Source organism: Oreochromis aureus, linkage group 8 (genome assembly GCF_013358895.1).
Source record: "Oreochromis aureus strain Israel breed Guangdong linkage group 8, ZZ_aureus, whole genome shotgun sequence".
NCBI lineage: Eukaryota > Metazoa > Chordata > Actinopteri > Cichliformes > Cichlidae > Oreochromis > Oreochromis aureus.
In genome coordinates, this window is record NC_052949.1 from 1027420 (window position 1) to 1049766 (window position 22347).

At 48.5% G+C, this 22347-nt stretch overlaps 2 protein-coding genes across 7 annotated transcripts; one reads left to right on the plus strand and one right to left on the minus strand.

Annotated features, from left to right (window-relative positions):
* Positions 1-258: 258 nt before the first annotated feature.
* Positions 259-7653, minus strand: bbs1 (Bardet-Biedl syndrome 1). Of its 3 annotated transcripts, none has more exons than XM_031744974.2 (7): positions 7517-7653; positions 5260-5693; positions 4638-4820; positions 2746-2877; positions 2373-2479; positions 1532-1652; positions 259-1439 (listed from the first exon to the last, which is right to left on the minus strand). In XM_031744974.2, exons 2-7 carry the CDS (start codon positions 5635-5637, stop codon positions 609-611), a joined length of 1752 nt encoding a protein of 583 aa, XP_031600834.2. In that variant the 5' UTR covers positions 5638-5693; positions 7517-7653; the 3' UTR covers positions 259-608. The 3 variants fall into 3 exon arrangements, with proteins under 3 accessions (XP_031600834.2, XP_031600835.2, XP_031600836.2); XM_031744975.2 differs by lacking the exon at positions 7517-7653 and adding an exon at positions 7414-7494; XM_031744976.2 differs by lacking the exon at positions 7517-7653 and adding an exon at positions 4938-5050 and having other exon boundaries at positions 5260-5389.
* On the plus strand, positions 7579-21719 carry LOC116324418 (kinesin-like protein KIF20B). 4 transcript variants are annotated; one of them, XM_039616541.1, is made up of 32 exons: positions 7579-7641; positions 8827-8933; positions 9428-9517; positions 11168-11287; positions 11393-11531; positions 11620-11804; positions 11885-11927; positions 12291-12436; positions 13241-13313; positions 13854-13965; positions 14042-14113; positions 14199-14345; positions 14763-14925; positions 15024-15320; positions 15516-15622; positions 15704-15824; positions 15913-16030; positions 17514-17575; positions 17673-17792; positions 17864-18023; positions 18104-18304; positions 18449-18573; positions 19011-19184; positions 19260-19423; positions 19498-19664; positions 19747-19821; positions 19985-20190; positions 20282-20374; positions 20836-20895; positions 20980-21049; positions 21178-21350; positions 21439-21719. In XM_039616541.1, the coding sequence occupies exons 2-32, from the start codon at positions 8832-8834 to the stop codon at positions 21520-21522; spliced, it is 3969 nt and encodes a 1322-aa protein (XP_039472475.1). In that variant the 5' UTR covers positions 7579-7641; positions 8827-8831; the 3' UTR covers positions 21523-21719. The 4 variants fall into 4 exon arrangements, with proteins under 4 accessions (XP_039472475.1, XP_031600862.1, XP_031600864.1 ...); XM_031745002.2 differs by lacking the exon at positions 7579-7641 and adding an exon at positions 8210-8315; XM_031745004.2 differs by lacking the exon at positions 7579-7641 and adding an exon at positions 8210-8315 and having other exon boundaries at positions 21232-21350.
* Positions 21720-22347: the final 628 nt, after the last annotated feature.

Genomic DNA, 22347 nt, shown 5'->3' on the forward strand with positions numbered 1-22347 from the left:
CACTTTATTTTATTCTCCATTAAAAACTGTTTCTATACAAACTTTACAAATGTGACAATCACAATACATGGAAACACGACGACCCACACACACACGCACACGCACACACACACACACACACACACACACACACACACACACACACACACACACACACACACACACACACACACACACACACACACACACACACACACACACACACACACACACACACACACACACACACACACACACACACACACACACACACGCACGCACACACACGCGCACACACACACACACACGCACACACACACACACACACGCACGCACACACACACGCACGCACGCACACATGCGCGCACACAGTTTGGTCAGCAGCTCATTTATTCCCACACTTCTAAGAGGAGACGGGCTGACGTGTCTGAGTTTCTTGGTCACATGACAAAGGTTAGCGTTTCTGAATCTAATAAATTAGTGTTATTAGCGTAAATGGGACAGCGAGACCAGTGAAAGTCTTTCTGGATAAAACGATGAAAACAAACGAAGAATGAATAACTGGGAAATGTAGCGATGACCTCACATCTGCGCATCCGCCAGCCTGGATGACGAGTGCTTTCATGTGGTCAGTTGAGCGTCAGCCCCTCGCTCACGGGCATGTTGATGTGGGCAGTGAGCAGCGGCGAGCTCCTCCCCTCATGCAGGACGAACACCTTGATGATGTCAGAGATGCCCTTGTCGCTGGTGCACTCGACGAAGGTCTCCACGGGGTAGATGAGCCCGGGCACGAGCAGCGGGATCCTCATGTAGGGGTTCCTCATCCGGTACAGGCTCTCGTCGTACAGGAAGCTGATGGCGAGGTTCATGATGGGCCGGCACGCCGCCGTGTTCTGGACGTTCAGGGTCAGTTTGAAGGACGGGCCCAGACCCTGCACCACGGCGTTCATCTTGAGCGGCTCAGCGAGGCTGGCGGACATCGGCGTCAGGCTGGACTCCAGCGCTTTGACATAAGCTTTGGCGGCGGCCAGCCGCAGGCGGCTCAGGTCCATCTGGAAAGCGCGGTGCATAGCCAGGCCGCTCTCCCGCTCTCTCAGCGTCTGGTCCACGTACAGCTTCGTCTTCTTGGGCACGTTGAGGCGAACGCTTTGGGCCAATGGCGGGCCGGGGGCGCTGTCCCTGTCGTCGAACGTCGCTGTCCTCTTCAGGATCTTCACCATCAGACCACCGCCCTTGGTGGTCACAATGAGGGTCCCGTCCTCGCGGCCGTAGCGGCCGAAGCAGATGCTGGTGACCATGTCGGGGGTCTTGATAGTGCTCAGCAGGTTCTTGTCCCGGTACAGCTGCACCTCACAGTTGGACAGACCCACCAGAACCGCCTGGAAGCCCCTGGTGGGGAGGTCCATGGAGGCCATGGTGGTGATCGGCGCGGCGAGCACGGTCTTCCAAAGCTTCTTCCCCTGAACATCGAACACAAACACGGTTTATCCCGACCGCCCCCCTTCCCAAGTTCTGAGATTCACAAACATGTGGCTGCAGGGGCGGGGCTTACCTTCTGTGTGAAGCCCTGCAGGGTCTCGTCAGTGCAGCCGACCACCACGTTCTTCCCGACTCTCACCAGGCCGACGGCGTGAGACGACAGCTCAATGCAGTACTTGGGTTTGTCCGACTCCCTGAAGGACGCACAAATGAGGAAACGTGTGTCAGGCTGAGGGATCTTATCGTCCGGCGAGCAGTCCAACATCAACACAGCAGCACGACCACAAAGTCTTTATTACTGGACCGTAACATCAAAGAGATATTAAAGAGTAAAACTTGAGTATCTGCAGCAGTGATCACAGCAGCTTCATCACCACTGAAGGAAAAAGGAAACACTGAGCTACGTTCGTCTGGCCCTGGATGAAACTCGCAGCTCTGTAAATGTGCCTCTGCTCCCTGATGATGTCACAGTGGAATCAAGTTTAAATTTCACTTTGGAAAATGAAAATTGAACATAAGTGTTCCCGCGTTCCTCCCGCAGTCATTTTTCAGAGGACGAGAGTGAGGGATAGAGCTTCCTGCCCTGCACAGGGACATGAAGTCGGGCCACGAACGTTTCACAGAAAACTGTGTTTCATGCTGTTCTATTGACCAGCATGGGTCAGATGTTCGGACAGGTCGGTCAGGACTTTCACCCAGCAGACAGGGTTCCTGTCCTGTGGGGTACCTGTATTTCTTTTTAGACTCATATTTACTTACGTTCTGTTTGTTAAGGTTCATGAAATGATCGGGCCTTTTGCTAAAAGGAAAACGATGTGCTTTAAGGCTCCACTTCTATCTGGAAATGTTGGCATGAACCCATTCCTCCCATTTTACGGCCTTTATTGTGAAAGGATTCTCCAGGTGTGTCTCACCTGCGCAGGATATAGATGTTGCCGTTGCGACACACCGCCGTGATCCGAAACTCCACGTCGAACTGACCCGTCACATCCATGATGGTGGGGACGGCCGGCAGCGACATCTTCAACACAAGGGTTCAATTAAAAAGTGATCTTTGTTTTCTTTATGTTTGCTCTCAGGTAAACATGGAGACGACCGATGTTCAGGACGGGGGTTATTTTCCAGGACATCTCAGAAATGTGTCTAAATCTTTCAGTGAGTGCAGATTTGAGTATCTGATAGGGGCCCAGTGCTGATCCCTGTGGTGCTCCACAGGCTGGCCTGAGCTGCTTTGAAGTAAATAAACAGATGCGGTCGGTCCCACAGTGGGCCGTGGAGCGACTTTACCTTGGAGAGGATGATGAAAGCTTCGGGGTCAAGGATGAAGACCTCGCCGCTCTCCGTCCCGATCACCAGACAGCTCACGCCGTCCTCATCTGCCATGTTTTTCTTCAGAGTCCCGATGCAGGTGATGACCGTCTGAAAGAATGAGCCAATGGGAACATGAGCTGGGGACTGAAACTGAGAAACTGCTATCTGTATATTCAGACCTTTAATGAGGCGCTGCTCCCTCCTCATGTGAAGTTCATTTTTCTTTATGCTCCTGAGAACTTACAGACCGGATGCTGAGCCATCTGTCAGAACTGTTTTATGTCTGTAACAGAGGCTGCATATGGAGTCCCACAGGGATAACTTGTAGGTCCTCTTTGGTTTGACTTTTTTATGAAAAGGTGAATTAACCTGTCAGATAACTAACCAAACTAACCTAAACTAGTTTAACTAAACTGTGAAATCTGATATTGTGACGAACTTTGAAACCTGACTTTCCATGGAAACAAACTTACATTTTACAAAATGTAAAACATCTCCTGCTGTAAAACCTTCTGAGCATTTTGAAAAACCTATGTGATACAATGGATAACTACGAAGCACCAGCCATCTGTCCACACTAGGGCTGCCACAAACGATTATTTTGATAGTCGACTAGTCACCGATTATTTTTGCGATTAGTCGACTAATCGGATCATGCATCCATTGGACGTAAAACGTACAGCTTATTGCACCAGCAGCATCTGCTCTTATATAACATTAGCTTACAGTTTTAAGTGTTTAGGGTATGTGCTAACTAAAAATAAAGACAAGATGATAGTTTATTAAATTTAATGAGATTTACAGATTGTTTCGGTAAAGTTTAATAAACTCCTTGCTATCTAAAATATAACGGGACACGGAGTATATTCTCGAACATCTCACACTTCTGATAATCAGTTGTCTGCTTGACGTTTATTCAGTCGTGTATAAACTATAACTTTAATCTCAGCCAAACCGATTTACTCAGGAACAAATAAAATACTCAAAAAAAAGGCCAAACAATAACATTTTTAAGTTATCTAACTGACTTATATATGTTTAACCTGAGTAGCGAAAAGACAGTGGTGGGTTTGAAAACGATTTGCCGGAGTCCGGTGTTCTCACGGGCTCTAGTGAGCCTTGCCCCGGCAGCTATCGAGCTAGTGGGTAACAGGCGTCTCCGAAAAGCGTCGGGCGCTTTTGAAAATATGCAGTGTCTTGATAAACTGAGCAAATATTTGAGGTTTACACAGCTACATTCTCGCCTGAAAATATGTTAAACGTTTATTTTGTGACCCAGAAAGATTAATAAGAGTAATATTAAAACTAACTAGCTGCCGCCATTGTTGAAAACTGAGCAGGGCCGCGCTATGAATTCTGGGACACTGCTGCTTCTTCTTCTTGAGTGTAACGGCAGCTGGCATCCTTGTACATGCAGTGCTGCCATCTTCTGTTTCAGTCCGTTATTACACTCTTAAATCCTACTACTTATTCCTGCGTCTTTTGTGATCTTACAAAGCTTCAAACGATGCGTCGACTATTAAATCAGTCGTCGACGATTTTGATAGTCGACGTAATCGTGACTAGTCGACTAATCGTGGCAGCCCTAGTCCACACGCCCGGCCGATATATCAGCAACTATCAGCCAATAAAGTTTTGCGTTGTCGGAGAGAGAACGTCTCGCCATTCTTTGATTTACATGATGACCGAGTGAATATTTCAGGGTTTTGGACTGTTGGTGATGAGATACAGATTTATACAGTGAACCATCAATACAAACAGGAGCTGACATGTGAAATAGGTAGAAAGAAGAAAACCAAATGAATCATAAAGACAGATGTAAAAGGATCGCAATGATGTCATCGTGGATGATGCGACCTGGCAGTTACCTGGCGCTTGATCGGCTGGTGTTTGTGCAGTTCAACGAACTCGTCCATCTCGTGGAGCTCCAGAGACAGGAAGTTGAGCGAGCGGACTGACAGCGGAACATCAGCCTTCTTCCTGATGCTCTCCAACATCTCCTTCAGGGTCAGAGGGTCGATCTGCCCCTCCCTCACCTGCTGCCACACATCCTGACCAATTAAAGCGCAGCAGGACGTCACAGGTACACTCAGGTGTGTTTACAGTAAAAAGGACATGCTCAGTGCTTTTAAATGACATTAGGGTCAGTGTGGTGATTTCTGACTAACATTCACTGAACAGTAGCTGATATGGCTCCTCAACATAAGACAGCACATCATCAGGGCACAGTGACATCCTGTTCAGGCTTCAGACTGATCTAAATGCTCTTCTACTCCGGAGCCTGCATGACATCAGAAAAGAGGAAGATCCTCCTACTGTGGTCATCTTCACATCTTCTACAGCCAAACAGAAGATGAACAGAACTGGACCCCTGGTTCATTTAAGGACTGTTTGTCCTTAAATGAATTTAAGGACTGTTTGTCGTTAAATGAACCAGAGTCCCCGTGACACAGGTAACACACACACACACACACACACACACACACAGACCTGCTCCAGTGTGTTGATCTCCAGGCCAGGCAGGGTGAACTTGAAATATGGCCGCAGGTTCTTGTAGACGTAGATGCAGGGTCCAGAGGCCACGGCGACAGCGGGGATACGGGGCTCGTGCAGGTCCATGAAGAAGGCGACGAGGCCAGCGGGCAGGTCCAGCAGCGTGCTCTCGCTCATCAGCGCCGTGCCGCGGTACACCTTCAGCTTCATCCCTGACGACCCGGAGCCCAGATCCCCGACCACCAGCCGGTTCTCCCCGTCCCCGCTCAGGTCTGCCAGGTCCAGGCAGGACGAGAAACTGTAGATGCCGGCCACCGGGTCGTAGTGAGCGTCCAGCCACTTCCCTCCATCACCACTCGACTCAGCGGAGGACATCACAGCAGAAGGGGCAGGTGAAGCTTTATTCACACAGGGTCGTCACAGGAAGAGTCCTGAACACAGACAGTAAAAACATAGGCTGCAATTCAGGGTCTGCAGCCTTAAAAGCTGCATTTTAAGGCCGATTACATCACAGCGACACGACGAAGGCTGTCCCAATTCACAGGCTGCTCGAAATGCGTCCCTCAAATGCGTCCTTCATTTCCCTGAATTTTAAGGATGTGGCGGTGTAGACTTCGTGGCCCAACATATCCCAGAATGCATAGTGCGGCGGTGGGTGTGAATAATTTTGCAAAAAAAAAAAAAAAAATGGTGGAAGAGGGGCGCCCGAAGAGTAAACTTTTAAAACTAAGTATTCTGTCACTTATTTATGTGCGAATGTTGAATAATGAAGAACATTAAAACATTACTGTTGGCCACATGTCGGCAAAATTATGTGACATCAGTGATGAATGTACTAACTTGGTTTTAAAGCCTTTACTTTAAAATATACGCCGTTCAATAGTCGACCTTAATCTCACAGAGAATCTGATGATGTTATGGATATTTAAAGTAAGCACTGAGAGAAATTTAGTAATGCCAACATATTAAAAGAACAATATTTGTCTCTTATATATAACACAGTTATATATACAGTGTCAAAGAAACCTGTCTTTGAGTGAAGATTTAAGGTGACAGGAAATATAAATAAATGCAGCTTGAATCTTTACTGAAGCTCAGTATTTGAAACAGAGTTCATTCACTGCTGTAATAACTAATAATGATTGAAATAATAACTATAATATTGGCCATATTATATTTACATTACCAAAGTGAGATGACTTTAGTCTCATGAAAAACATTAGCTAATTGTTATTTACTAGCTAATCTTAAATGACTGTTCAGTACAGGAATGAAGCCCAACTATCATGTTTTACAGTCCTGTGGTCTCAGCCTCAGATAGTTATCAAATCAAAGCTCATGTACAAACAAATGAACAAAATATGTTCTCCTTCATTTCTGTCAAACAAAGCTGTATGAAACGTTTCCTGCTGTTAGTGTCATGGTTGCTAGGCAACCTGGCCAGCGCGACGGAGGCTACACCGTCCCATTTCACAAGCCTCGCACTTCCGGCCTTAGCGGTCTTTGAGTACGCGGCCCTTGTGGACCGTTAAGGCTCAATGGCTGCGTACTTTAAGGCTGCAGACCCTGAATAGGGATACAGCCATGGAAACAGCTTCCTGGTCGGAAACCGCAGTATTCTATCTGAAAGCCACCAGGTGGCGATAGTTGTAGCTGAGTGGCTCGTTTTGGTCACATTGAATAAAAATGAAATGTGTCCGCACATCCTCCTTCACTACATCCATGAACCTCCTCTGAGGTCTTCCTCGTCTCCTCCTGCCTGCAGCTCCATCTTCATCCACCTTTGGCAGATATAGCCACTCTATATCAATACCTGAACCTCTGCTCCTTCCACCTGTCTCCCTCTCATTCACACACCTTTCATTCCTCTTGTCTCCAGAGCATACCTCCACCCTCCAGGCTCTCCTCCACCTGCTCCCTTCTCTCCCCACAGATGTGCTTTTTATTTCACTCCTGGTTTAATAACAGTTTGTGATGTGAGAGGGTGCTGTTACCTACACACATGTGCTGCTCTCTCAATACGCAACAATATTTAATCGTTGTATGTTAGTCTCTATCACTATCCTCTGCCTCCTGTCGCGATTATTATTAATTGACCCCTCTCAGCTCCCGTACCGTGTTTGATGGATCTGATTTCCAGAACTCTCTCACCTGTTACAGGTGAATCGCCACACAATGGACCCAAAGAGTTAAAGAGTTAATCAATAGCGGGACTAAAAATAATTCCCCTCCCCCTCCTCCCAGGTTGTCTCACTGTTGTCAAGGCAACCGTGTCGCTTCGTCTTCGTCCTCCGCCCGTTTGCTTCTATTCGCGGCGTTTCTTCGGTGGAGCTGCTGCAGCTTCGCCTCACGGAGTCACTTTGGTCCCGATAAAGAGGAGTAAGTCCAGCTGGATCGACTGCAGTCAGCATCTAATCCCCAAATCCGCTTCAGTCCTCCTGCCCGTTACCGACGCCATGTGATGACGTCAGTTTCATGCGGCGGTGTTTACAAGATTTCATTTTTTACCAAACAAGAATTCGCATATATATGTATAAGAAGATTCAGTCGAAGAGAAGAGAAAAGTCGAGATTAAATTAAAACAAATTAGAGGATAATTCGAAAAATGAAAATAACACATTAGTCAAAATATTTATATAAATAAGGTTTATATTACATTTTTTCTTAAAGAGCTGACAGCTATTCTTAATTTCAAATATGACGTTGTGATTTTTTAACCACACTTGTTCATTTGTTACTGGCTTCGATAACTTATTTCTATATTTCTGTAACATAGAAAAACTCAAAACTCGACAATCATTAAAAAAAAACAGCAACAACAAAAAGCAGCGTCGTGTGACTATTTGTTAAAAAGAAAGACTATATTGATCTCGCGAGATTCTATCTGAAGGCAACAACGATTCTGTGACGTTGCTTCGTATATGTTCTCTGATTGGTCGTACTGTCCTAGTTTAAAAAGTAAACCGCGGAGAGGACAGCGCAGCACGGCCGACGGGCAGTTTCTCATGTTTGCTGTTGTAAATAGAGTGTGTGTGGAATAAAATATACGACACGTGAGTTCGAGTTTCATAAAATGTCGATTTAAATCGTAATTCTGTCATTTAAATCGAAGTTCCGCTTTGCTGAAATCGTTAAAACGCGTAGATGAGGTGGCTAATGCTAACAACAAAGTTAGCGGAGTGTAAAAACGGTCTTTGTTTACCTTCTGTTTGCTGTTGTTTGTTCGTGTTTGCTTGCTGTAATTGGTCAAAGCTGTGAATTACTCTGAGCTGTGCAGGATGTTTACACTCCGGTAGCTTGTATTTGGGCAGTGCTGGAGTCAGGCCGAACTCCGTTATCATTTCTGCGAAATTAAAACTCTCGTTTAAATCTCAGTCGCACAGAAGCGGGATGATGATAGGAGACATGTTTAAAGGCAGCACCTCATCCAGCTGGTAAAATCGGCGCAGATTAAAGCTCTATTAGACACTCAGTGGGGATCTATGCTGCCTGTGAGCTGTAGGTAAAACTCCCTGCGGGGAGACTTTGATAAAACGGTGGTTGATTGGACTGATGTGTTTGCAGAGAGAATGGATTCCAGTTTAGCTGGAAGGCCGGAGAGACTGGGACCAGTGGAGGTGGGGGACATAAAGAAGGACCTGCTGGCTGAGTTTTCTGCCATGCCAACACAGGTAGGTCCACCACGGTCCGTCCTGACCTCGGACAGGCTGTAGTACATCACTGACCCATCCATGGGACTTGCAGAGCAGCATCAGACTGTGCTGTTGTTCCTGCACATGTTTAAATCAGAGTTTCTTTCTTTGAACCACATACACGGAGAGATCCACAAACACCACAAACTGTCTTCCACACGACGAGGATCTCTGTGGTCCTTTTGATGTTTGAAACCCACTGATGCGTGTTGGGATTATTCAAAGCATCAGTACAGTCACCATTAATAGCAATGGTTTTCTTCCAGTTTGCTGTGAAATCGGAACCATTTTCTTTGTTTTTTGTTTATTAGTTTTCAGGAAATTTCCCATTAAAAGCATCCAATGTATTCATCCTCCATGCACAGACATGCACATCTGTACCTGCTGTTTCCTGTAACATGCTGTCGCTGTCTGATGATTACCTGTCCCAGAGTTGGATGCAGGTCATGTGACTGATGCTGCTCTCTTTGCAGGACGACGCTCAGGAGCAGTCGGAGAACCTGCAGGTTTACCTGAGGGTTCGACCCTTTACTGCAGCTGAGAGCGGCAGCGGAGAGGCACAGGTGACACATACACACAAACACACACTGCAGTGTTTTACAGCTGCTGGCAGGGATTCACCATTCCAGCTTTCTCCTACTCTGGGTGTCTACAGCAGAGCTCAATGGATCGATACTAGGGGTGGGTTTTAATAATCGATTCATCGATTAAAATAGATTCTGTCTTGGATAACGTGAAATCGATTCATTAAAATCCTGAATCGATTTTTTAATATAAATTTATTTTGCCCGAAACGCCAGAATCTCAGGTGAAACCTCACAAAATTTCAACAACCACCAAACAGCTAAGACAGTAAATGAGAGGACATAAACACACAGCGCGACATGCGGATCAGAATCAGTGAGATGTCGCCTTTCTCACCCGACGGGCGCTGCAGCTTTAAGCGGCTGTGCGCGCTCCCGCGGACGGCAATCACTTTCTGGCACAACAACTGCACGGACACGGTCGGGCTGAAAGCCGACAGCTCGCTGATTCTGATGTTTCGGCGGGTCCGCGCTTTGTGTTCACGCCCTTTTTGCGCTGATTCTAAAGCTGTTAGTTTGATCTCTCTCCAAACAATATTGACCGAACCAGCAGCCAAAGAAGATCCAAACTACGCTTCACATAAACATCGTCATGAAATCACTCTGACTTTTACTGTTTTGCTTCCACAACGATAAAAATCACACTTCATGCACAGCTCTCTCTCTCTCTCTCTCTCTCTCTCTGTACTTCAAGAACAGTTTCCCGTCTAAAAATCTGTTTTCTGCATTATTCGCTTGCTTGTTACGCACAAGTCTACTGTTGTTTACAGCGCTGTCGGCTGCTGTTTTTTTTTTTTTTCCGTTTACATACTTCCGAAAAGAAAACCTAATTTCTGCCGTTCAATACTGAACAAATTTAAACTTTTTAAAATTATGCAAAATGCAAAACGCTTAGTGTCTCTAATAAAACCGCTGTAACGTCAGAGGTAACGTTCATATGTTGATTAATGGTTTTCTTTCGTTTTTGATGTACTACAGAATATTTTTATAAAATCCCAGGCCAGGAAAACCTTCATGTTTTTCTGTGTTTTATCTTCAGCTACTTTGACACAAAGGCCTCTGCTGTGACGCTCACACCTTTGATAAAGTCTTGCGTGTGTCAGCTTCCTTTTTATAGATACAAAAATATGTAAATGTACTGATCTGAATTATAATATTTCTGACTGTCAAAATTTCCCAGATTCAAATTGAATTGAATCGAATCGTGGATCGAATCGAATCGGGACCTTGTGAATCGGAAACGAATCGATTCTAGAAATCAGTGACGATACCCAGCCCTAATCGATACCAGTTCTGTATTCCTCACCGAGGAGCAGGCTGGATGTCATTCAGTTAAAAACAGAGGACTGATGTGAGACACAGGTGAAGCTGACAGGAACCAAACTTCATTCAGTCCATGCTCAGGAAAAAGCTTCACTAAACACAAATATTAAGGAGGATAAAACAGGAACTTCTTCCTCACATAACATTTACATGCAGAGGGAAACGTTCTTATTCCTGATTCCATCATCGGTTATGGATTAGATCTGTCACATGCACACCACCACGTCTTTGTGACCTGCTCACAGACCTGGACCGTTCACGGTCTGTAGGCCTGAATGAGCAGCGCAGGTGTCTTTTCCTCTGTAGGACTGTGTGACGATCGAGGGGCCGGACACTGTGGTCCTCAAGGCTCCCAGGAGCTGCCAGTCAAACCGACAGAGCGACAAGTCCCTCCCACAAACGGCCCAGAGGTTCACCTTCACGCAGGTACGTGTCACCTGACCGGAGCTGTGCACACCCGTCCCACCTGCTTCACCCTGTTGTTGCCGTGGTGCCTTCAGGTGTGCCATTTGTGTCGTGGTTGTGTTTCAGGTGTTCGGTCCAGAGGCGAGTCAGAGGAAGGTGTTCGAGGGCTCAGTCCGGGGTTTGGTCCGAGACGTTCTGCAGGGAGGAAACTGTCTGGTTTTCACGTACGGAGTCACCAACGCCGGGAAGACCTTCACCTTCCTCGGTCAGAGCCCCGCCCCCTCCTGTCTGCGATCACCCGCCTCTCTGCCCGACTCTGACTAACTGTCCAACTGTGTCCGTCTGTCGCTCAGGTCCGGACCACGACTCGGGTCTGCTGCCCAGGTCTCTGTCAGTCATCTTCAACAGCATCGAAGGCCGCCTGTACGGCCGCTGTGACCTGAAGCCTCAGCGCTGCCGAGACTTCAGCAGACTGACTCCAGACCAGCAGGCGGCCGAGAGCAGCAGCAAGAGGAACCTGCTGAGGATGCTGAAGGAGGTGAGGCAGGCAACAGGGAGCGTCGCAGCATGGTGTGAGCGCGTGCGTTGAGCTGAGCTGTCTCTGCTTCCTCTCCACAGAGCGACAGAAGCGCGACGACTGGAAGGTCGACATTCCTCGAAGGTCAGTGACTCTGATTTAATCAGGACGGGAATAAAAGCTGGAGAAACGCCGAGCTTATGATCTTTAAAGGTGGTGTTAGGCGTGATCACTGATCTGTGAAGATAAACTGCAGGAGTTGAGTGTGTGGGTTATTAATCTCACCTCACACTGATTTACTCTGATGAAACAAACAGTGTCTCAGTCCAACAACAGATGGACTCATTTGCAGATCCTGGCTGAGAGAAGGTTGATGTTTGAAGCTTTCCTCAAACAGTTTTTCTATAAATAAAAATGTGAATTATTAAAGAAAAGAAAACAAACGGACGTCTGATGAACTGTGAGCTTTAAAACGAGCTGTGTGTGTGTGTGTGTGTGTTCGTTCAGGCTCGTCTCTGAGCAGTGACAGCAGTGTGAACAGCGTCTCAGAGGCCGACAGTTTCTGTTTGGACGTCGACTCAAACGTCCGTTTCTCCGTCTGGGTTTCCTTCTGTGAGATTTACAACGAGAACATCCACGACCTGCTCGAACAGGTGACACACACACACGAACACATTCATGTTTTCTTTGCACATTTTCATCCTGAGCCTCTTTAAGTAAATTTACATTACCACTAAAACATTATTTAAAAATTTAGATTTTACCATTAAAACAGGAAATAACAACAATAACAGTAAATCCATGAAAACCAAACACACACTGCAGACTGGACACGTCTAAAATTTACACACAATAAATTGAAAATTACACACCAAACCAACAAATAACCCAGGGTACATAAAAAAGGAAAAACATGGATCCTTGGAGACATGCTGCTTTGACCTCACCGGCGGCCTTGATGATCTTGGCTGTGATTGGCCGAGCCCGTCAGGTCTCGGCCAGGCTGTTTTTCATCAGTTTTATTTTGTAAAGCTGAAGCTCTGCCTCACTGAGACTTTAACTTGTAATTACTGAGCATCACCATCAGGTGGAGCCTTATTCTTTCTTGTTGGGATGTCCCCTTTAGTGAAGGTGTTGCCATGGACACCGGGCATCAACGGTGTCCAGCAGTCACGACCTCTGGCTGGTTTCTTCTGCCTGCGCTCATTTTTGTTCTCTGGCTTTATAAGGATCAGCTGACCCATTACCAACCAATAACAGGACCGAGCACGTGCTGCAGGCGCTCACACGTTCCACGCTGATTTCAGTTTTCTCTGAGCACGGCTGCCTTACTCTTTATTCCCTCAGTTTACAGCTGCTTTTACTGCATGTGTGTCAGATCTCTGTGGTGTCGGTGCAGCTGCAGGGGGCGCTGTGCCTCCTGTGATCATGTGACTGACTGACTGTGTGATGTTCAGGTTCCCGGCGGCCAGCAGAAGAGGACGGTCCTGCGTCTGTCTCAGGACGTGAAAGGAAACTCATTCATCAAAGGTAACGCTCGCTCACACAGACGATTCGAGGGTCGGAGTTCGTTTAGTTCGCAGTCACGTCCCGCCCAGCTATGGCCACACTCACTGAAACCACTGCAATAAAAGCCCTGACATGTGTGAGCCACACACAGGAAGTACTTTAAATCCATGACTGTCGGTGGACACGACAGATTATTATTATATTGAAATCAAACCTGTTACACAGATGAGACAGAGCTGAGTCGCTGATCATTAATATTAATGATTAAATGTGCGTGGACGTGTTTGGTGAATCCATTGTTTCTCACACCGGCTGCTCCATTCCTCCCAAACGATCTCCGCGCTCTTATTTTGAAAGTTCCTGCTGGGAACATTCAAAATAAGTTGATTGTGACACTGTAGGGTTAGGTTACCGTGACGACGATAACCTGCCGTGGTCGGCACAAGACATTCACCATCACGAATACTCGCGTGGCTGAGTGCGGCTGTTGTCATGGTGTTTCTAAATCAAAGCAGCTGGCTCGCCGCGCCGTTTAATGACTGTGTTTGCGATGTCCCTCAGACCTGCGCTGGGTCCAGGTGAGCAGTTCGGAGGAGGCGTACAGAGTGATGAAGATCGGAAAGAGGAACCAGAGCTTCTCCTCCACCCGCCTGAACCAGCTGTCCAGCAGGAGGTCAGCAGCAGACACCGTCGTCCTGTTTCCACCTGTGGTTGTTTAGCTTCAGTAACGCTCACTCTGTGTTCTGCAGCCACAGCATCTTCTCCATCAGGATCCTGCGCGTGGACGACGTCGGCGTTCCCAGAGTCCTCGGCATCAGCGAGTAAGTCGGGCTCATGGTTCTGCGATGAGCGTGCGGTGGAGGCAGAGGCGGGGCGTGCAGGTGATACTTCTGTTTGTGTGTTCAGGCTCGCGCTGTGCGATCTGGCCGGGTCGGAGAGGTGCTCGCGGACGCACAACACCGGCGAGAGGCTGAAGGAGGCGGGAAACATCAACAGCTCGCTGCTCACGCTCGGAAAGTGCATCCACGCCATGAGGCTCAACCAGAACGCCAAGTAAGAGTCACACTGAGGGCTGGTTTGTGCACGGAGGGTCGGGACGAGCCCGCGCGTCCTCATCGGACCTGGAGTCAGTGCCACTCCTGCAAAGAAATGATTTACTGTGATGACGTCATGTTTCTAATCCCGCCTAAAGTCTTTGTTTGACTCTGATCTAAATAATTTCATTATTGTAGACGAGGAACGTGATGGCAGAGAGTAAGTTTGAATTTGTAAGAACAGCTGTGATGGACGTGTCAGAGGGTCGTCATCAGCCCGACACAGTTATGTCCTCGCCACGCTCTCATCAAAGCAACTTTACTTATTGTCATGTCGTTGTTTGTGACATCATAATGTCAGAACTATGACACCTTTGCCTTCAGGCCTCAGGTACCCGAGGGCGTGTCTGAGTGTGTACCTGTGTCCTCGCTGCAGGTTTCAGCACCACATTCCCTTCAGGGAGTCCAAGCTCACACACTTCCTGCAGTTCTTCTTCTGTGGTGCCGGGCGGGTCTCCATGGTGGTCAACATCAACCAGAACTCGTCGTGCTTTGACGAGACGCTCAACGTGCTCAAGTTCTCGGCGCTGGCTCAGAAGGTCAGTGAGCACGAGCGTGTCAGACTTCCTGTTTTCATTGTGAGACTTGCTGGAAACGTGTGGTTAAGGACTGCTGACACATTCTCACCTGGGCGCAGGTGGTGGTGCTGAACTCGAGGCCGACGGTCCCCGACGGTCCCGGTTCCTCCCAGAGGTCGGCCATGGAGCTGTCGCTGATCATCGACGAGGCAGACTGCCGCAGAAACGTGTCGGGGAGGGGCAGAAAGAGCTCACTGGTCGCCTGGGAGACGAGCCTGGAGGACGTGTTGGAGGACGAAGATGGCGAAGAGGGTGAGGAAGATGGGGAGGAGGAGAGCATGATGGAGGGAACGGTGCTGGAGGCAGGAGGCGAGGATGAGGAGAAGTGGGACGTGACGATGGAGGAGGAAGAGAAGGTAACGATGCTGAACCTGCTGATGTCATCACTGATGTTAGTTTTCAGCCGCTTTCATTAAAACGTCAACGACAGCGTGCACATCCTGATGTTTGTAACGCCACCAGGAGTCCTTGTGCTTCAGACAGTGATGTCTCCCCTACGAGGGAGGAGGGGCTTAAAGCTTGTGTGTTGTTTGCTGATGTGCGTGTTTCAGCAGGAGGGCAGGGAGGCGGCGCTGCGTCTCGTTCTCGAGGCTCAGGTCAGAGAAGAAGTCAGCGCTGAGTTCATGGAGCTCTTCAAAAAGATGGAGAAGGACTACAGGTGAGTGCAGGTCTGCTGTCATGTGACCGGTGCTGCGATCATGTGACGTTTTAACGGCGGGTTTGTCCACGTGTCTGTCAGCGACCGCCTGGAGAAGGAGCGGGAGATCCTAGAGGAGCGGGCGGAGAAGAGGGTGGAGATCCTGAAGAACCTCGTCAGTAAGACTGTCGACCTGTCTGCTCTCAGCACGGACAGCAACAAGGTGACACAGACACACGCACACGCGCGCACACACACACACACACACAGGCAGGATCGATTACTCAGTATTGATCATGATCGACTGTTAGGAGGAGCAGGTGGTGCTGCTGGAGGGAATCATCAGCTCCATGAGTGAAGACCTGGAGAAGATCAGAGAGGACGCTCAGAGTGTCCACCGCTGTCTGACCCAGCACACACACACCACAGGTACCCCACACACACACACACACACACACACACACACACAGCACGGGTCCGGGGGCGGGGTTTAAACAGGACGCGAGCAGGTGAAGTTAGTACTTAATGATTAAAGTTGGGTGGAGCCGTGAGGCCTCCATCTTTAATCATTAGTTGGTTTTAGTCTCTGGCTCTCAGCTCATCTTCCTCCCTGGTTCTGCTTCAGGTTTCGTACTGTTTGACGGGAGTTTTTCCTTCCCACTGTCGCCAAAGCGCGTGCTCTGAGGTGGTCATGTGATTATTGTAGCGTGTTCGCTGTGCAGTGTAAAGCAGGCCTCGCTGTTTGTTAAAGTTTTTAAGTTTTCTCGCGTCTGAAGTAGAGCTGGGCGATAGAACGATAACGATATGTGTTGCGAAATAACTTTTTCTCGATAGAAAAATTAAACTATTGTGATAGGCCTCATCTCTCTTGTCCGCTTAAAAAAAATAAATAAATAAGTACAGCCAATCCAAATTAAGTAGCGCAGAGCCGAACCAATCACAGCCGCAGCGTCACGTCACGTGACTTGTTACGTGCAGCACAAGCGCCAAGCCGCACATGTGTATTTGTGTTTGCAGCCGTGCAGCCCGGGTAATGAAGGAAATGAGTTTGCTGACTAGAGAAAAATGAACCGAGAGCGTGAGCGAAGGTTACCGAAGAAAAAACGATGATGGTTCCAATGCCGGAGAGCTTGTCGAACAGAAGGGCCACAGAAGTTCCGTAGTGTGAAGGTATTTCGGCTATTTCAAGTCTGACAAAAAACAGAGTAGCGCGCACTGTAAATTGTGCCGAAAGCAAGTCTGGAAATACAATAAAGCGGTGCATGCTCACTCTCTGACTGAAAGCGCTAATTCGTCATTCGGCTTTTGTCAGACTAAAGTAACTGTTAAAACTGTTTGAAAAGCTAAGCTATACAACAAGGAGAGATTGAGAATTTCCTTTTAGTTCTCAGTTTATTTGATATTGACATAAGTTAGTCAATTTTGTCTGTTCTTCTGTAAAACGACCTAAGATTTATTTTTAGAATTAATATTTTGTTTCTAAGTGGAATTGACAATTTAGTCTGTTTGTTTGTTCTGTTTTGAAACTTAAACGCTTTAGCGGCTGCCTTTTGTGTAGTTTGCAATATTTGCCTTTATTTATCTGAAACTGAAGTCTCATGTTCCTTAAGTACATCTGCCCTGTTGAACTTATTATGGGAAATAAATATTTTAATTAAAACAAGCTGCTGATTATTTCATATTTTACTTGTGAGCAACGGCACATTTAAATCTTACAAATATAGTTATTTGGCTTATATCGTGATATATATCGTTATCGCCTGACATGAAAAAAACATATCGTGATATGAAAAAAATCTTATATCGCCCAGCTCTAGTCTGAAGAGTCGCCGAGGTGTCGCGGCCCTTTGACTGTATCGTGCACACACACGTGCACACTTCTCGCTGAGGTCACTCTGATTTGTCCCTGCAGAGCTGGAGGCGCTGCGACTGGAGAACCAGCAGTCACGTGACCAACTGCAAGAAGCCGAGAAGGTACATCCGAGCCTCCTCCTCCTCCTTCTGTGGTGTTCTGGCTCCTGCTCTCACTCGGCTCTGCTCCACTAACTCTTCTCCTCGTGTTCTCTTCCAGCGTCTGGAGCAGCAGCAGCAGGAGGTGTCGGAACTGATGGAGTTGTGTCGGCAGAAGGACGGCGCCCTCTCCAGGCTCCAGGCAGCCATGGACGACGCCGTGGAGGACGCCACCCGAGACGTGAGTGTGCTCTGTTCATGGTTTCCAGGTTCGATTCCCGCTGAGGCCTAATGCGGTGTTCTTTCATGCAGAGGCAGCTGATTGAGTCAATACGGTCGCAGCTGCTGGAGCTTCAGCAGACCTGCCACTGCACGAGGAGGAGAGGACGGGAGGAGGAGGAGGAGGAGGGGAGCAGGAAACGTCAGCGTGACTGTGTGGAAGATGAGGAGCAGCGAGGAGCAAACAGGAGAGGTGAGGGGAGAGGTGGAGGTGGGGAAACATGAAGAGCTTGTGCTGAACCTTCATGCTCCTGTCATCATGTTCCTCCTCAGTGGTCTTGGAGGAGGAGATCTGGAGGCTGCAGGAGGAAAATGACAGAAAGGATGAGGCCATCGTGGAGCTCAGAGGGAGGGAGGAGGAGCTGCTGCAAGAGAAGGCGAGGCTGGAGGAGGAGCTGAGGAGCCGGGTGGCGGAGGTGGAGGGGCTGAAAAAGGAGCAGGTGCTGCTGGAGGAGCAGCTGCTGGCGCTCAAAAGTACGTGGACAGGAACATAAGCAGATGCTGCACACACGTGTCCATATACTTTTGTTCATCAGAGAAAAACACTGAACTTGCCTCACTTTGTCTCCTCTCCTGACTCCTCCCCTTTCTGTCCTGACCCCTCCCCCCTCGCTGTAGACCTGGACGGGTGTCCAAACTGTGACACTGTGTTGGTGTCTCTGGAGGCGGAGCAGAGGGAGGTGTCCAGACTGCAGAAGGAGAACAAAGCTCTGGTGAACGGGATCTTCCAGCTGCAGACGGAGGTGCTCTTCTTCTGCTTCTGCTTCTTCTGCTTCTTCTGCTTCTGCTTCTTCTGCTTCTTCTTCTGCTTCTTCTGCTTCTTCTGCTTCTGCTTCTTCTTCTTCTTCTTCTGCTTCTTCTGCTTCTTCTGCTTCTGCTTCTTCTTCTGCTTCTGCTTCTTCTTCTTCTTCTTCTGCTGCTTCTGCTTCTGCTGCTTCTGCTTCTTCTTCTGCTTCTGCTTCTTCTTCTTCTTCTGCTTCTGCTTCTTCTTCTTCTGCTTCTGCTTCTTCTTCTGCTTCTTCTGCTTCTGCTTCTTCTTCTGCTTCTTCTTCTTCTTCTGCTTCTGCTTCTTCTTCTTCTTCTTCTTCTGCTTCCCCTCCTGCTTCTTCTTCTCCTCCTCCTGCTTCTTCTTCTCCTCCTCCTGCTTCTTCTTCTGCTGACGGTCTTTGCGTCCTTCCAGGTGACCAGCCTGCAGGTGCAGCTCAAACAACAGACTGACAGATCCGACAGCCTATCAGAGCAGTTCAACGCCACAAAGACCCGCCTCCACGACCTGGAGCACCAGTCAGAGGAGAAGAACAACTCCATCAGCAGTCTGACGCAGGAAGTGGAGCGCCTTCGACAGGAAGTGAAGGTTCTCTTTTTTTGTGAAAGCCGGTTGGTTGATCCTGGAGCGTGCTCATGATGACTCACTGGCTGATGTTTTCAGGAGGACGAGGAGGAGGGGCGGAGCAGCAGCAGCGTTTTCCACGCCGCCATGGAGGAGCTGAAGAAGGAGAGCGAGGCGGCGCTCCAGCGCTCGGCTCAGAAATCCCAAGAGATCGCAGAGCTGCAGACAGACAAGCAGTGGCTGGAGGCGGAGCTTACGCTCAGGTGATCAATATTGCCACCAATCAGGTTTCATCTATCCATAAACAGAGGTTAAAACTCGTCTTCTCCTCCTGCAGCGAGAACAGGTGCGCTGAGCTCAGAGAGGAGCTGGCAAATCAGAGAGCAGAGTTCTCCCACCAGCTGGAGAGCCTGAGGGCGGAGCTCAATTCAGAAGGCGACGCCCTACAAGCAGCATTTCAGGAGAGCGAAGAGAGGAGGAGGCAGCGGGAGACGGAGATGGGAGGTGAGTAACCAATCAGATGATGGGGATGGTCAGGTGGCTGCTGCTCTCAGCTGATTGGCTGATGATGTTGTTTGTGTGTCAGAGCTGCAGCGAGTCTTGGATGAGAAGGAGAAACGTCTGGAAGAAAGCCGCCGACAGGTGGAGACGCTCAGTCGAGGTAACGCTTTCTCTGATTGGTTACCTGGAAACTGTTTCCTGTTAATGCTGACGTCAGGGCGTCTCTTTAAAATGATAAACGTTCTTCGGAAAGAAGTGTGTGTCTGCGTGCGTTTGTGTGTGTGTGTGTCTTTGATTTGATTCCGACCTGTTTTTCCTGTCAGAGCTGCGGAGGAGGGAGGAGGAGGAGAAGGAGAACAGGGCCATGGAGGAGGAGAGGAAGCTGCCTCTGGTGGAAGAGCTGAAAAAGGAGATCCAGAAACTCCAGGAGAGGAACCAGGAGGAGGATGGGGGGGGCAGGAGGATGAAGAGCAGGGAGTGTGAGGCAGTGAAGAAGGAGAGAGACACTTGCCTGCAGGTGAACACACAGGTAAGTCAGCCTGAAAAGGTACAAGAGAAGAAGAAATGCTGACGGGGTTTTGACGAAGGAGCGTTCTGCTTTGTTTTTACTTTTCTTTCAGGACCTTCGAGACTCTCCTCTTAGGTCCAACATGGCCGCCAGGAAGAAAACTCCCAGAACGACCGGGAGGAAGAGGAAGAGCTGCGAGCTGGAGGTAGGGAGGAGCCTATTTAAGCCTATCGCTGTGATTGGGTGAATAATTAAGGTTCACTGCAGACTCCAGATGTGAAACTGAGCCTCCCGAGCCGTGATTGGTTGTTTCAGAGTCATTTAGAACAAACATTAAAATCATTATTAAAATCACCACGCGGTGGACTTTTATCGTCTTCTGAAGCGCCGCCTCATCTCGCCTCACTGTGCCAGACTGGCAGATACTCGCTGCCAGCAGCTGTCACAGCGGGGAGGAGTCTAAGGGCACCAGTATACTCTTCAGTCTATCTGTTACACAGCAGGAAGCTGCCGCAGTATTCTCCTGAACGATAGGTGGCGCCACTCAAACGCAGCATGACCTCAACAAGCTGTGTCGAGGTGATGCTGGTGTGTGTGTGTGTGTGTGTGTGTGTGTGTGTGTGTGTGTGTCAGGCGCGCTGATGTGTGTGTGCTGTTGTGTTTCAGGATTTGGTGTACAGTGAAAACAAGAGGAACAAACCGAGGGGAAACGCCCGTTGCGTTCAGGTGAGCCGTCCCAGCCAACAGGTAGATGAGCTCACACGTTCTCAGAGCCCTCACCTGAAACTTCCTTCTTCTTCTGTGGTGCAGGAGAGAGGATACGCTCTGCAGAGGATTGACGAGGCGATCCACACCTCGCCCTCCGTCCTGGGCAGCAAAGGTCAGCCACGCCTCGATCACCCAGCACCAGCAGGGGGCAGCGCTGAGCTGTCAGCGTGCCTTTAAACAAATCTGATTTTATGTTAAAACAGAAAAACGTTTACCTGAAGTTAGTAATGTTTCTAACAGGCTCATCAGGCCCTGCAGCTCTAGAGCGAACTCACCGTCCCGTCCTCTCTGCAGAGAAAAACATCCGCTCGGTGGAGAAGGAGGCAGTAACCGTGGCAACCAAACCCCGGCGAGGCCGCAGGAAGCTTTACAATATGGACCCGTGGGCACCGATGGTTGACTCGCCACACACGGTGAGATGGAGTCTGACTCTGAGGCGTGAAGCGGAGTCGGCTGTTTGTTTGTTGGTAAATATAAATGTGTCTTTGTTTGTCCCGTAAGACACCCGGAGCAGCGGAGGAGGCTCGGGAGAGCGACCACAGCATCATGAAGAGGAAGCTGCGCTCTCAAACCTGCAGGAAGTGACATCATGATTGATCTTTAATGTGCAGAGTTCTTCGTCTGTCATCAGTTTGTTTGTTTGTTTCTTTTTAATGTTTGGACCTTTAAAAAAATACAGAAACCCGCCAGTTCACCTTTGTGAGGCTTTAAATTTAAGGTGGAATTGTTTAAGGTGGATCTCTGTGACTGCTGTGATGTAAATAAAGGTGAGCTGAATCATGTCCAGGTGAAGCTTCTTTCAGCCGCACCCGTTCACGCGAGGTCGTCGACATGTGCGATAAAGAGAAAGTAAATGTCTTGGTGCTGGGCTGATGGGGCGGGGCTTCGCTGAGGTTGCCAGGTGTTCGGTCCGTCCCTGCCGTGGGCTGAGGCTGGGGTGCCTCCTCAGTAAGGAGTCTCTGCTCGAGCTCTAAGTCTGTCTGCAGTGACTCAAAGGGATTCATGCTGTAAATAAAGTTTGACTGTAGCTTCCTGTTGCGAAATCAGTTTTTACCCCGGTTCTTTATTCGTCGAGGGATCCAGAAAACTGCACCGGAACTCAGTAGTTATTTTTACAAAATCTTTATTCATCTTTATTCATCTTCATTTAAGCATGCACCTCTAGAAGGGAAGACGAGGCCGGTGTCCCTCTGAAACAATCTTCACCCCTTTGTTAGTTCCAGCCAGCTTTATAGGAGCGGCCGCATCATAAATCCCCCATGGTGTGCTGGAAACTCTGTCTGTGTCTATGTGCACGAGCACGTGAGTGCCTGTGTGTGCGCGTACCCACGTGTCTATGTGAGTGCATGTGAGTGAGTGTGCATGTGGATGTGTGAGTGTAACAGTTAAAACACTGTGGGTGTGTGTCTC

Coding starts and splice junctions, on each gene's coding strand:
- bbs1 (XM_031744974.2), bottom strand. CDS start 5,637: ATGTCCTCCGCTGAGTCGAGTGGTGATGGAGGGAAGTGGCTGGACGCT. Junction 2,878..4,637: donor ACCAGCCGATCAAGCGCCAG/GTAACTGCCAGG, acceptor TCATTCTTTCAG/ACGGTCATCACCTGCATCGG. Junction 2,480..2,745: donor CTTTCATCATCCTCTCCAAG/GTAAAGTCGCTC, acceptor CTTGTGTTGAAG/ATGTCGCTGCCGGCCGTCCC.
- LOC116324418 (XM_039616541.1), top strand. CDS start 8,832: ATGGATTCCAGTTTAGCTGGAAGGCCGGAGAGACTGGGACCAGTGGAG. Junction 14,926..15,023: donor TCTCGGCGCTGGCTCAGAAG/GTCAGTGAGCAC, acceptor ACCTGGGCGCAG/GTGGTGGTGCTGAACTCGAG. Junction 21,351..21,438: donor TGGTTGACTCGCCACACACG/GTGAGATGGAGT, acceptor TTGTCCCGTAAG/ACACCCGGAGCAGCGGAGGA.